Raw genomic sequence first — 14700 nt, 5'->3', positions numbered from 1 at the left:
AACACTGGACGCTAATGTTTTAATAATAGTCATTATACACATCTTACAGTCCAAAATCCTTTGTACAGATGAATGTCGGCTCAGTTTCCTTACATTTGCTCTTCAGTACTACAGATAAGAATTTTGTCATGGCTTTACTACTGCTTTGCTGCGTTATTGCACAAGAAAAGCTCTGATATGTAGAGAACAGTAATTCCATAAGAGTCTGTATAATAGGCACCTATTTGACACTGTCTTACAGAAGTAGAAAGACAGAGGAAGCACTGAAAATATATTACAGGACAGTGCAGCCTTGACCTGTTCAGAAATAGAACTGTGACAATGATTATGTTAGTTTTAGGATCTAGGAAGTAATGTGCTGAGTGGAGAAGAGAAACAAACTGAGAAGAAGTTTGAGCAATGAGAAATGAAGGAAGAGGAAAGAAGAAAAGCAGATATTCTTTCTTCTCGAGAATCAGGGCCCTCTGCTAGTTTCGTTCTAGTTATGGTGCCTAAAGGAAAGCCAAATGAGTTGTGTAAATTTTACAAGACTTCAGATCCTCTGCACTAAAGGCAAGAAACAGAATGAAATATTTACCACATAAAACAAAACATTAATGAGTAAATATTAAAAACTGAGCTACTGAGAAGACTAAGAAATGCCTTCAAGTTAAAATTTCAGTAATTAGTTCTAGCACCTTGGATAGCTAAATTGGTATTTTCTTATTTACATGAGTAAATTTTCATAACTATAAAAGATTCTGGTGCCTTTCTGTTATCAAACTTCTGTTTTATCTAACTGAAAAAAACCCTCTTCTGTTCTGTTCTTAGATTAACTGAGCTTGTGCCTTTAAATTCATTTGTGTCTTTGGAAAAGCTGGATATCAAAAATAACTGCTTGTCAGGTGAGTTGTATAAAAAAAACCATAAAACCCTATCCAAACAAGAACTTCTTAATTAAACTATAAACTTATTTGAATTTGATTTGTTCTCATTTATTTATGAGATATTTATACAGAGAACATATAAATATTTTCCAAACATGGATGTTACAGATATTAATTACAACTATACTGTATGGGTAGCAGAATTGCTTGTAGTACTTCATGATTTTCGTACATTTCACTTTTATGTAAGATTTTATGAGAAATAATATGGTTCTGCATTCATATTTGTATTTTATTTTCTTTCCTACCACAATACAGACCTTAAAGGTGTCATTACATGGTTAAGTGACTGTCATAAACTAAGGGAGTTGTCACTCAGTGGAAATCCTTTTCTCCAAGAAAGGAATTGGAGGTAAGGAAATAAATTAATTTGCTAATTCAAAAAATCAAAATCAGCCAAAAACTGTAGGTGTATATACATCTTACTCATCAATCAAAATCAGCCAAAAACTTGGTGTACTTATGTTAGTTAAACAGTAGAAATGAGGTAAGTATGAACACTACCACAAATTGGAAGAGAATTATAGGAAAATAACAAAATTCAATTCTGTGATCTTTATTTTCTAAGAATTCCAGTTCTAGTTTTGTTTAAACAGAAATCTTGATGTTTGACCTAGTACTTGGAACCTTAATAAGAGGCACTGTGTGCTAAAACTTGACAGTGGAGTCTATGCTGTTTAACCTTTATCCTAAATGAGTATTTTTCTTTATGACAATTTATTTAGGCAAATGCAGAAAATATAAAGATGATATAGGCCTTCTTCGAGCTGTTTATTTGTAATTGCTTCTTTGTCCACTGATCACAGTGTCGTCTTTTTCAGCATAAATTCTGGTTGTTCCTCTTTACTGACAAGTTTAACTTTCTGACTGAGGTTTTGTATGACCTTTATTACCCTATTTTACATTTCATTAAAACTTTGCATAAAGACATAACCATCCACTCAACCTTTTTCTCCTTCTATTTCATCTGCAGTTTAAATCCTTTATTTTTTCCTCTGGTTATTAATGTTCTTACACTGCTTACTTGCCCTTCTCAGAACTACCAGTTTCTGACTGTCTATCACACAGCTGCTTAGAATATTTCTCTTTCTGCTTTGCTGTCTTTTTTTTTTTTCTTATTTACTCCCTTGCATCATTTCATCCATTCACTCCTTAGCAGTCTTGCTGCTGTGACAGGTTCACACTGCAAATAGCTAGAGAAAGGGTGGTGTTTATAATAAATGTTTCAAGGAATCCTTGGCTTAGCATCTTTCAAGAAAAAAAATTTAGAAGAAAAAGTTGGAATGAACAGTTGATTTTTCCTTAGTAGTTGAAGCTTAGACTTTTTTCTTGTTCTGAGAATTCCTCATCTTTACACCAGAAATTAATAGCTCTTATGATTATGGAAGAGCACAGATGTAAAAATAATGCTCTTCTTTGCCCTCCAGTGATGTATAATACTGAAATAATGATCTGAAAAAAATTAAAGAGCTGATCCTAGAGACTATTATATGTGTAGATATAAAAACTGGATAGGGTAGAAAGGAATCTTGACATACAAAATGAGATGCAGTCACCAGAATCCCTGAAATGAGTAGTTGTGATAGGATTGTATTTGTAAGCCATATGAATAAAATTGTATGTGGATAGGTTTTTTGTGTATTTTTTTGTATTTTAGTAGAAGTCTCTCAGTTTCTTGAGAAATCTGTGGTCTGAAACCCCATACATGGGCCAGTGCCATCAAGACTTAAAGCTGAGAGAATTACTCAGCAAAAGTACAGTAGTGCTGTTAATTTAATGTGAAGTGTTCTTTCATCTTCCTTACAATTAATACTTTCTAGTCTGCAGACCTTCAAGAGCGGAATGACAAGTTGGAAATGCAATTTTAGATTTTTAGGTGATCTTCCAGAATACATGTGTTGAAATGGTATAGTGTCTTTTAGTGAACTCTTACTATAATTCCATTAAATGTACAAAGAAGCACTTAATCAGTAAGAATTTAAATCACTACCAATTCTTTCAGCTAAGCAAATCAAGTATTTACCTAGGAAAGTGTTGACATAATACAATGTCTAAGGAAATGAGATGAGACACAACAGTTGGACTTTTGTTTTGGGTGTAATTAAAACAGCTGACTGAGATTTTTTTATTAGAAAAATATGATTTCTTTTTTTTAAGCTTAGCAATTTTGAAGAATGACCCAAATGGTTCCTTGTATAATTTCAAGCCAGTTAAAGATGAGGTGTTACACTGCAGTGTTACACAAGAATGTGTTTAGATAAATTCTGTTCACATTTGCTGTATTAGATTGCCTAGTGTAAGAGCAGCAAAGTTTGGGGTATGTGTGTTTTGGAGTATGTGTCATATTAAGAGAAGAAACAAAAACAAAACCACCCTTACATATATATATATATATATATATATATTCCATTAGAAGATTTTTTTTTACAAATTTCTGATTAGTATTCCAGTGGAAAAAAAACCTGTTTGAAACTTTTAGTTGGAGATGTTTGAGTAGTTTAAAAGATAGCTGTACAAATATATTCTTGGTTGGTTTGTTTTTTAATGAACAGACTTATCTGCACTCCCATGGTTCCCACAGGTAATTCTGTGAATAAAATTCAGTGACTGTGACAACATTTTAAATTCCCATTTGCATTGTTTTAATTCCCACTATTTTACAGAACTAACTGTTATTTCACTTGTAACCTGGAGGGGAAAAGCTTTCTGAATTCCAATTTAACTATAAGAACTGACACTTTAGATTGCTTGACCCAATAGAGCTTTTATGATTAGACAAGAGATTCATTTGTCTAAAGGATTTAAAGTATGGGATACTATAAAATATGGATTTGCTGAATACAGCATTGACCATAACTTCAGGCAATATGTTCCAGTGAACTTTACATAACCCCTTGATACCAACAAAGGAATTAGTTGTAAAATTTCCCAATCGGTTTTGTACTTTCATGTCCAGCCAGCGATAACACCAACAAAAGTGAAGTAGTAAGAAATTGCTTTTTAAAAATTAAACCCTGGGATCAGTCTGAGCACTCCTAGGGGACTGTGTTTCAATGCTGTAATGATTAATAGAGCCTCTTAAGTGACAGAATATTCACCAGGAAGTTTTCACTAAATGAAATATTGACTCAGCCCTTCACCAGGAGAAACCCAGCTGGAAAAACTAGTATTGAGATCCCATAGCTCTAAGACACAATACTTCCAGCATCAATCAACTTTGATATGGCACTTTTTTGTTGTATCACTACTCAGCATCAGCTTTGGTAATTCCTGTCTATGTGTTCAGGGATTGTCTATCTAAACCCATCGTTTTATTCCAAACGTATTTCAGACAGTGTTACTCTTACATTAATGGGCAGTAGAGAAGGAAAGTTTTATACTTGCAAAAAACTAATATTCTATTCTGTTGAGCTATATTTTGGGATATTCTAACTCAGTCATAGAAACTTTCTCTGATTTTAAACTTGGTGTGTATTGTCTGAGCTTGAGTAATAGTCCTTTACCTTCACAGGGAATAGCCAGGGAGTTCTAAAATTTTGAAAACAGTATTATCTTTTTGAATAATAAGGGGACTTACAGCCTACCATAAGTATTCTTTCAAGAGTTCCTAAGTGTTACTTAAAACTAACTTAATGAAAATATTGAATGTTGATGTATTGATTTGAATAATTTTGCAGTCTTGAAACTTTCAGCAAATTTGGTCTGGTATAAGAAATATGTGAAACAAGGTTGCAGTACTAGTTTATATTTCACAGTAACCTAAAAGAGAGAGCATTGATGATACCATTTTCTTAAAATTGGTAGATAAGTTTCTCACACATATTTTTTCCTACATCAGTGGCCCCAACTGTCCTTTTCATAGCCAGGATATGTCATCTCTACTGTCATCCCTTTCACTGAACCAAATTCAATACTTCAAAAGTGGATTTTTTTCCTGTCAGTCATACTGAATATCATATTGCTTTATGTGGTATATGCAAATTGTAAAGGGAGTAAGACTTGCAATGTATAGTATTCTGTGCAGTTTTTAAATCTAAACCTTTCAATGTGTCAGCAAAATCAGTGCTATATCTTAATCCTATGATTTAGTTTGCTGTGTTGCCTCAAATCAAATGCATTACAGGTGCCTATGCACAAGTGCGTAAAATTTTCCTGTTATTGTTTGAGTAGGTAAAACGCTAGCTCTAATGAATTGAGAATGTTGCCATTGACCTCCCTGGGGTCAGTATTTCAGCAGCTGTCTTCATACCAACAAAGTATTAAGAGATCTTGCGAAGTTCTGTGGTTTATTAAGAATAAAGTTTTAGTTAATATATTAACACATGACGTAAGGAAAAATATATACAAATACTTAGAGAACTATTATCATGTTCTCTTTTGTTATATGAATAAAATGGGAGTTTTACCGTTAGGATTTTTTCATAAAGCTAATTATGACTTTTTCTTTTCTCAGGCCTTCCTTGTGTAAGGTCCTCCCTAGTTTACAGTTTCTTGATGGTGAAATCTTAAACTATCATGCTGTACCCACAACTGAAAGAATCACAGGATCAAAATCAAGAACTTTTCTGGAATTTTGTCAAGTTCAAATTGAAGAAAATGTTCTACTGAAAAAAAAGGCTGCTGAACTGTGGTATGTATTTATGTGAATATAAACTGTGTTCAGAAATATGTTTTCATGTATTATTAGTGTATTTCTTGGTGTCTTACGAATTTTACTTATCTTTTGCCTGGAAATGTATTATGTTAAGAAAGAGATTAGACTTCAGTTAGTCATTGACTTCAGTGCAGAGTATTTCAGACAGATACTTGAATATGTGGGCCTTGACTTTGTTTAAGTTTGAGAAAGCAGGTGGTTCAAAACCTTCACTTAGTAGTAGTTGAATGAATTCATACACACAACAAAGTACAGTGATATGCAGGAATAGTAGCTTAAATCCTGAAAGTGGTATAATCATACTAACATGACTTCCAGCTTTAGCTTAATCAAACCTAGTTTGGCTGTTGGTGCAATGTGCTCTATTTTTTTCCTGCATTTGTTTTCCATGTCTGTATTATTCATGTTCTAAATGATTGCAAAAGATTTGAACTCTTTTCTCTTAAAGTAGTGGATTAGGTGACTCTGTTTACAGGTCTTTGATTTTGTCTTATTTACTACCTTTATCATTATTACCATGGCGAGTGGTCCAGTGACTTCAGCTTAGACATTGCAAGTGGTAATTTATCATTTATACCTGGTATCTTTTCATCGCTTTGCAGTATCTAAATAGCTCAAACTTCTCATGTTTTCACACTTGGTAATATTGTATGTTTTCTTCTTTCTTAGTTTCTTTTCATTTCCTAGCAGGTTCACAATATCCTTGTAGTCCTTTTAATATCCAGCTTGTCTGCTGCTGTTTGGAAAGATAGTTTCCCTGATCCTGCCAGCTACTGAACATTATCCCAGAGCGGGTGAAGCATGTGATGTTTGACAATGCTTTAGTCTGAACTTCTCCTTGTGTACTTTGTTGGTTCAGAAAAAGTACCCATGTTTTCTTCAGAAACTAGCTGTTTTGCATTTACATGTAAGCCTGCATATCCATGGTGTCTTGTTACTACCTAATGGCTATTACATTGATGTATTATTGGCTGTTCCTAAGCTGCAAGAAATCTTCATAGCTCACAAACCAGATTTATTTGAAAAGAGGTTCATATTAAGAATTAGTTTGGGAGAAATTATATAGTGCAGTTTTGTATGACAGATCTAACTTCTAGGTGGCTCCTAGAACTCATATGTTACTCCATTAAACTCTAAAGACATGTCTTCTCCACTTCTGTGATTTTTGGCTTCTGGTTTGCACGTGGGAAGCTGATACTTCCTAATCTATTTACCATTTTGAAATAGTGTTCTTCCTTTTTCTTAAAAGGAAAAAAGGAGAGGCAAAAAAAAGTACTCCTCCTTTCTGGTAGAGAAAATTTTCTTATGTCTGAGATTTAAGACCTGTTTCATCAGTATCCTTTGCAGAAAAAAATGCCAATCTGTAATTAGGATATGACTTGTGAGAGAGCTATAGTAGAATCTAAGGACCTAACCTTCACATACATTTCTGCAAGATGGTAAAAAATGGGACAGAAAGATGATATTCACAAAATTTAATGATTTATTTAACCATGGTCTGCATGAATGGACAGCTAGACAGGTAAGAAATTTGTTGGGCAGTCAGGCTCAGACCATCCATTAACTATTAATAGTTAATGGCTCGTGCTACTTTTTGGAGGCTGACTTGTCCTTCTAACGTCTTTATCAAAGACCAGGAGCAGGAGATGGAGTGCATGCTTACCATGCTTGCAGGTGACAACAATTTGGAAGAAACTGTTTACATGCCTGAGGACAGGGCTACCGTTCAGAAGGACCTAGGCAAGCTGGAGAGACAGGCCAACAGGAGCCTTGTGAATTTAACATGGAAAAATGCAAAGTTCTTTACCTTGGAAGGAGTGACCCCTTGCAACAATACAGTCTGGGACTGGCTGGCTGAGAAGTGTCTCTGCTGAAAACGACCTTTGGATCTGGATAGATAAGAAACTGAACATGAGCCAGCACTGTGCCCTGGTACCAAAGAAAGTTAAGAACATCCTGGGCTGTATCTACAGGAACATAGCTAATAGGTTGAGAGAAGTTATTATTTCCCTCTCTTCAGCCCTTGTTAGCTCGCATCTAGAATACTGTGCCCTGTATTTTGGGTCACCAATACATAAAAGACATTGATAAACTGGAACAAGTTTGGCACATGGCCCCTGAGATGGTTGGGGGTTCATGCACATGCTCAACAAGACAGAGCTAGGCTGTTTGCAGTGATGCATGACAGGAGGATGAGCAACAAGGACCTAAGCTGAATCAAGAGAGGTTCAGACTGGTGTGGTGGGTTGATTCCAGCCAGTAACTCAGCACCCACCAGCTGCTTGCTCACTACTCCCCCTGCACCAGCAGGATGGGAGAGAGAATCAGAAGACTAGAAGCAAGAAAAACCTGTGGATTGAGATAAAGACAGTTTAATAAGTGAAGGAAAGAGGGGAAGAAGAAAAAAAAAGAAAAGAAAAAAGCAAGCAACCAAGTGATGCAAAGCAATCATTCACCTCATCCCACCAGCAGACTGATGCCCAACCATTCTCTGAGCAATGGCCACCTTGGAAGGACTCCCCTCCCTCAAGTTTTATTGCTGAGCATGATGTTATATGGCATGGAATATAGTTTTGGTCAGTTCAGGTCAGCTGTCTTGGCTGTGTCCCTTCCCAGCCTCCTGCCCACTCCCAGCCTACCTGCTGAGTGGGACAGAGAAGGCCTTGACTCTGTCCAAGCACTGTTCAGCAAAACGTTAGTGTCTTATCAATACAGTTGCAGTCACAAATCTAAAACACAGCACCATATGGGCAGCTAGAATGAGAATTAATTCCATCCCAGCCAGACCCAGTACAATCGGACATAAGAAAAAACCTTTTCACAGTAGGACAGTGATGAATGGCAACAGGCTGCCCAGAGAGGTTGTGCAGTCTCCGTTCTTGGAGGTTTTCAGGACCTGAAACGTGGTCTGATCTTGGAGCTAATGCAGCTTTGAAGCAGGAGGTTGGACTAGAGACCTCCTGGAGTTCCTTCAGTTGAGAATTTTTCTATGATTCTGTGTAAGTTTTGTTTAAAAGAGCTTGCAGATGTTTGAGAAGAACAATAGTGGGAAGAAGAAATTATGTAAATGTCCCTTCTTTCCTGAATGTATGGTTTGGGTTTGGGGGGTGTGGGGATGTGGGGGGGGTTGTGGGTTTTTTTAAGGTTTTGAGAATTCATTCATAATCTTTTAAATGGTAACTTCGATGTGGTTGAACATCTTGTATCAAATTTAGTCTTAATTTGTTTGTTAAAACCATCTATGTTTTATTTTTACTAAAACTACAATTTATGGATTATTTGAAAACCGTTGGAAACTGCAGGTCTTAAAAGGAACTCTAAACAACTTGTTTGTGTATAAGCCTTAACAGCATAGCTATTATGTGGACATACTGCAATACTTTGACTGAATTAATGTGACGTTGCTAAAGAACAGGCCAACAATAGAGCAAACTTCTGTCTGTTTCACATCTTGCTAAGTTATGAGCCCCTGTAGGTGCGACCTCAAGTATGTAAGCTGCCAAAAGTAATCACTGCTAGCTTCCCTAATCCATGTTTCATACACCACTGCTGCCCAATTAAATTGTCTGTGCTGTTTCTGCCTGAAACTTCACTGTTCTTGCATGCTTAAAACTGAAACATATTTTAAAATTAAATTTCTCTATTCTAATAAATGCTTTCTGTCACATAATCTTTAGATGTCTTGTAATCATATTAAAAAGTAATATGACACTGTGGCTGCAGTAATTTGCTTTCAGTCATCAGATATGCAGATGTCTGGCTAGTGGAACTTGAACTTTATAAATACTGTATGTATAATACAGTGAAAATGACAGGAATTTCATAAATGGTATTGCAGGAAAGAATATGTAAACAGTGACCTCTTTGTAAGGGACTTTTGTAACCTGCAGTTGAACGTCAGTAATGATGCTTGTAGAAGTTTCCCCGAAGACCAATTAGATTTTACCACATGATTACAAACAAAAGCTTAGTTAAAATTGGAGCGTACTATTTGAATATTCCATGTATCATGTGATTATGAAAATCACAGTAGAGCTGCAAAGGGAAAAATATGACATTAAGCGAAACTTTAACTAGCACGCAAACTAGCACAGAAAGGGGTAGAATATTATTTATGATTTAGCTGCAATGGCCAGGAGAGAACTGCCGTTGCTGATTAGAACCATCTTGTTTGTCCACTGTCCCTTTTGCCTCAGAGAAGTTTGTTCTGCTGACTTTTCCATACAATTTTTACTGTATCATTCTGAAAAAAATGCTCTTTGAATAACCTGGCAGTCATTGCAGATGCAATTGCAGTAGGAAGTTCCATACAAAATGTGTCAGCTCTGTAAGCAAGCTTCCACTGCCACCATAAACTTTATAAGTGGCAACATTTTGGCTGATTAAAACTCCACTGAAAGGCCTTTAAGGATGAATAACTTGTCCTTTTCCGTATCTGTTAGGTCAGCCTGTGCACGGGTCCTTACACATCCTAGGTGGTGTCAGTGGGAGTTTGCTCCTCTCCACCTCTACTCTTCCCTCCCCAAACACTGGATGTGAAACTGAGCAGGGTTTCATCTAAATTTACCAAGAAGACAGTGATGGATACTCTTAGTTGATTGTTAGGACTGAAGTTGTAGCAGTCATTAATAAGTGCCTGACTTGAATTTCCAAAAAGATTAAAATCTGATTCTAATGCTTTTATCTTTCCTCAAAGTCTCTGGAAAATCCTAGCACAAGTTGAGATGTATCTTTTTGGTTAGAAAGCTTAAGGTAGCTTTTTGCTCTTAGCATTTGTTTGTGGAAGTAATATCTTGGTCTTCAGGTACTATTGGGGCTGCTATTCTAGCACATATGTACATTGCTGTGAAAGACCCATCCCTTCCTCTTCTGGCTTATTATCCCTTTTTCCCGCTGCAAAAGCAATGCATCCTTTGTGGCTGTGCTAAAATTTATGTATGGCATAAATTACTTTCACTTGTGAAGATCAAAATAAAGCTGTGGGTAGCCATAGAACATGAGGGAAATGCTGGTCAAAGCTGGAAGCTGTAAAAATTTTGCTGTAGCAAGACTGCCGTATACATCTACATTTCATTACATACGAAGCAGCCAGGGAGTTTGGATACTGGTGCTTCCATCAGGATAATCCCATTTCTAGTTTTGTCTGGATGCCAATTTATGCTTAAAACCTTGGTTGTATCTTAACCAAGAAGCAATTCCAGAAGAGTTAGTGTGACCAGACTCCTTGACTTATAATGCCAAAAAAGGTCTGAAAGGCAAACAACCATTTTACATTAACTGAAAAGGAAATATTGTTGTATCAAAAGTCTTAATACTGTCATATTTCTTACTTTGTCTTCTCTCTTTCCTCATATGTGTTTTTTTCTTTTAAGGAAGTAAATCAGTCCTGCATATTTTCTGTTATAGCAGCTTCCTTCCTGTGGTTTGAATAAGCAATCTTCAGGAGCACGTCTCTGGTATCAACAATGCAGTCCTTTTGAGACACAGAGAAAGCTGCAGTGCATTGATCGGACAGCTCTGCCCCAAGTCTGTTGATTAGTTCTTTTTTTCTCTAGAGCTGCCTGAAATCCCTGTTCACCAAAGGGAGCCACCAAGCCGACTGCCACCTAGTACTCAGGCCCCATCTTTATATTTGTCGTTTGTTCTTTGGAGCTTCACCTTTGCAGGAGAACCCCAAATACAGTTACCAAGCCACTTCATTGCTCATAATTCTCTGAGATGTCACTACAGCTTCCTTTGTAGTTTCTTGAAACTTAGGCTGATCTGACTGCCTAAAAGGAAAGCCACTGATACACAGAGGGCAGCCTAAAAATCCTACAAAATCAGAGTATAGTTGTGGATTGCCAGGGAGCATGTCAGCTAGGAGATAGGGTGCGTGCCCACGGCAACAAGACTGTATTTTGCAACCACTGCTTGGAAAAGCTGCCCAAAAGCAGCTGCTGTGAAAAAAGTAACAGATGATCCCTGGTGATCACACAGTCAGTCACTGCCTGAATTTTCAATTGCCTTCAACCTCCGCTCCCATTTCTGCTTGCCACATTCATAGCCACTGGAAAGGTGAAAGAGCTGCTTGAGATGCCCCTGCAGCTGTCAAAAGGAGAGGATGCACAAGTACCCTACTCTGTTCACTGTTATGGTGTTTTATTTTTCTTTGTTTCTGTTTTTTGAGAATGAACAAGTATACTCGGGATATAGTTTTCATACAGAAGTTTATTTTCCCCAATATATAAAACGTTCTGGGTTTTTTCCACAATATTTTAGCCCTCAAATAAACAAACTAACTAAACTAAAACAAACCAAAGAAAAAAAGGTGAGAATGAATTTTCAGGTTTTCTTCTTTTTTTCTTTTTTTGTCTTCTCACCATAGTATGTTTTGCAGAACTTTGGTAATAATTTTCTACCAAATTTATCTTCTTAAATAATGTAACTAATTTAAAGTACTTAACTAAAGTATTTAACTAATGCATTCATAAGTATTTAATGTTGAAGAAATTACTATTCTTACTGTGTAGTAGGAGACAGCTAGAATTTGTTAGATCCTTAAGCAAATATATGCCTTGGTTTAAATATTTTTAGGAATTGTCATATTTGTGGAATGAACAGGAGTAGGAGTAATGTTGCATAATGGACAATCAAATGTGCAGCTAATGCACAGTGAGTTGTGTAATTAGGCTGTGTGGTTTTGCCTTCCAATTTAGCCGTTCATGTTTTGTCCAATAGCACTGAAGTTGCACTAGCAGAGGAAGAGTTGGAATCTTTTTTACTTTTGTAAGTTCTGATTCTGTATGTTCTTAAAAATCTAAAAAGTTCTTGGTTGAACTTTACTAGAGGAAATAGTTATATAGGTAAAGAGTCTTTTCACAATAAAACCTTATAAAAGCTTCACCGTTCATGAATGATGAACAGGAAGGAAAATCCTGTTATTCAAATGGTAATCTTAGGACCTGATTTTTCCAGACTCCCAAGAGGATCAATCTTATTTCTACTTTTTGTCTTGGATTGCTGACCTAGAATTGACTTTGTGCTTCTCTGAAAGTAGCTCCAGATTACAGATCTCTGCATCTCTCTATGCTATCAAAGGAAAATGTTTTTGTGGTTCCAAAAGTACCTGCTACCTAATACAACGGACAAACACTGTCCAAATACAGCCAGCCTTCTGAATCTGTAACAATTAGTTCATATTTGCTCTTAGTCATCCTTGCCATTTAGATGGTGTAACACAAAGAACTAATGAGAGCCAGACTTCTTACATTAATGTTGCTTCAGTCTAGCAATTTCCCTTATATTGATAAAAATATCTATACTTAAAAGTTTCTGTTTTCCTAAATTCTCCCTAGGCATTGCGGTTTGTTGTTTTGAATCGAAGTTTGGGTTTCGTTGCTGTAGTTCTAATCTAAATTTTAAAATTACTCTTATTTTTATATTAGCTTTCATAGTTTCCGGATAAAACTGGATTATTAAGGCTATTATGGGATTTGTAACAAAATTGCCTCAAATCCTCAAAAGTTTTCGGCTTCATGTGCTTCTAACCACACAGAAAATTAATGGTGAAATGCAAGCCCTAGTGCCTGTTTCAAACAGACTGAAAGCTTTTTTTAAAAAAAAGAGTAAAATAAGCAATCTAATATATATGAACATATTTTAAATACTGCCAAAAAAAGAAGAATGCAATTAATATTTATAAATACTGAAACTGGTTTTCAATCAGAGTAATTACTATTCACTGTAAGGATATGGAAATGTGTAAGGATACTTGAAAATACAAGGTAGTTTAGAAAATAATAGAGGGAATATATTTTTTAAAAAGCATTCTTACAGTCTGAAACACACATAAAAACATTTTTGTCTTTTTTCAGGATTGCCTCTTCTATTGATTCTGCACAGGGACAATGCTGGTATTTTAATCAGTTGATGAAACTTAGTATTAAACATCGATATGCACATGAGTATGGTGAACTAAACATTACTGACAGAGATGGACCAGAAGCACTGCAAAATCATTTAAAGCAAACATCCCCTGGCTGCCTACAGGAAAATACCCTCTTTATCATGGGTGCGACAGAAAATAAACAGGTCTTGTTGGATCCTTCGGAAAGATGGATTACTACTGGCCATATTCAGGCCACATTCATTAACTCCTCCGTACCTGTGCACCAAAAGGAAAATAAAGAAGATCAGAGAGTGAAGCACAAGAGCACTGAATCTTGTGTTAATTACAGTGGGGAGAGCAAAGGCAACAATAACATGTCAGCCCAACTCACATTGCAACAGTCAGTGATAGCAGCAAGTAATACGGGAAGAAATCTTCAGCATCTTGAGAATGATACAGAAAGGTAAGGCAGATGTCAGATTGCTTTCAAATGGGTTATACAGATAGGCAATAGGAGTGAGGGTTTCTTGTTTAAAACAGAGGCACAGAACTTGTACTAACAATATTTTTAAGCTTATTAGACAATAAAGAGTTATTTTAAGGTGATGCACACTAGACTTCCATATTAACAACAGTCCTTTTTGGTATTCCATCACTTTATTTATTATTATTAATTAATATACATATGTATGTACTTAATTTAAAAATGCTGTATAGTAAGAGAATTTGGAAACTTTCCTCAGCTTCCTACCTTTTCCTTCTTTTTTTGCAATAAATTTATGACACCAATTTAATGACACATACAATGTTAGGGATGAAAATGCTGGATGGTTTGCAGGAATTTTGGGGCAGTTTAAACTACAAACTAGTGTAAAGCTTTTTTGCTATACTATTCATTAGACATTCAAGATTTCCTCTGTGCAGAGTTTACAGTCAGTATTGTTTAGAAGGCAAGAGGGAGAAATTGCTTAAATCTACCATCCTACTCCCTTGACCTTAGGCCAGTCTCCTGCTGTTGTGATGACTGAAGAGCTAACAGCCTGCCCTGCCCTTGGTACTCCTCCAACATGCCTCAACCTGCTTCTTAAAAGTAGAGGCAGGGGTGAGGGGCCAGTTCAACTTGTTCTGTGCTCCTAAATATTCTCCCGCATGAAACAGACTGGTTTATGACCTCTTGGGAATGCATTTGCTGCTGGTTTGTATGGTTCTGGATGTACGGTCAGGGAAAACAGAAGCTGAAATTTTTGTCT

General features: G+C 36.1%; 1 protein-coding gene across 1 annotated transcript in view; it reads left to right on the top strand.

Annotated features, from left to right (window-relative positions):
* Nucleotides 1-14700, top strand: part of LRRIQ1 (leucine rich repeats and IQ motif containing 1) — a 114895-nt gene that overhangs the window by 24664 nt on the left and 75531 nt on the right. Inside the window, exons 13-16 of the mRNA XM_069773709.1 lie at nt 811-884; nt 1185-1278; nt 5380-5556; nt 13437-13913. Coding sequence (XP_069629810.1) covers nt 811-884; nt 1185-1278; nt 5380-5556; nt 13437-13913 — 822 coding nt within the window. The remainder of the gene's footprint in view (nt 1-810; nt 885-1184; nt 1279-5379; nt 5557-13436; nt 13914-14700) is intronic.

Source organism: Haliaeetus albicilla, chromosome 28 (assembly GCF_947461875.1).
Source record: "Haliaeetus albicilla chromosome 28, bHalAlb1.1, whole genome shotgun sequence".
In the NCBI taxonomy this organism is placed as follows: domain Eukaryota; kingdom Metazoa; phylum Chordata; class Aves; order Accipitriformes; family Accipitridae; genus Haliaeetus; species Haliaeetus albicilla.
This window is presented reverse-complemented; position numbering and strand designations above follow the sequence as displayed.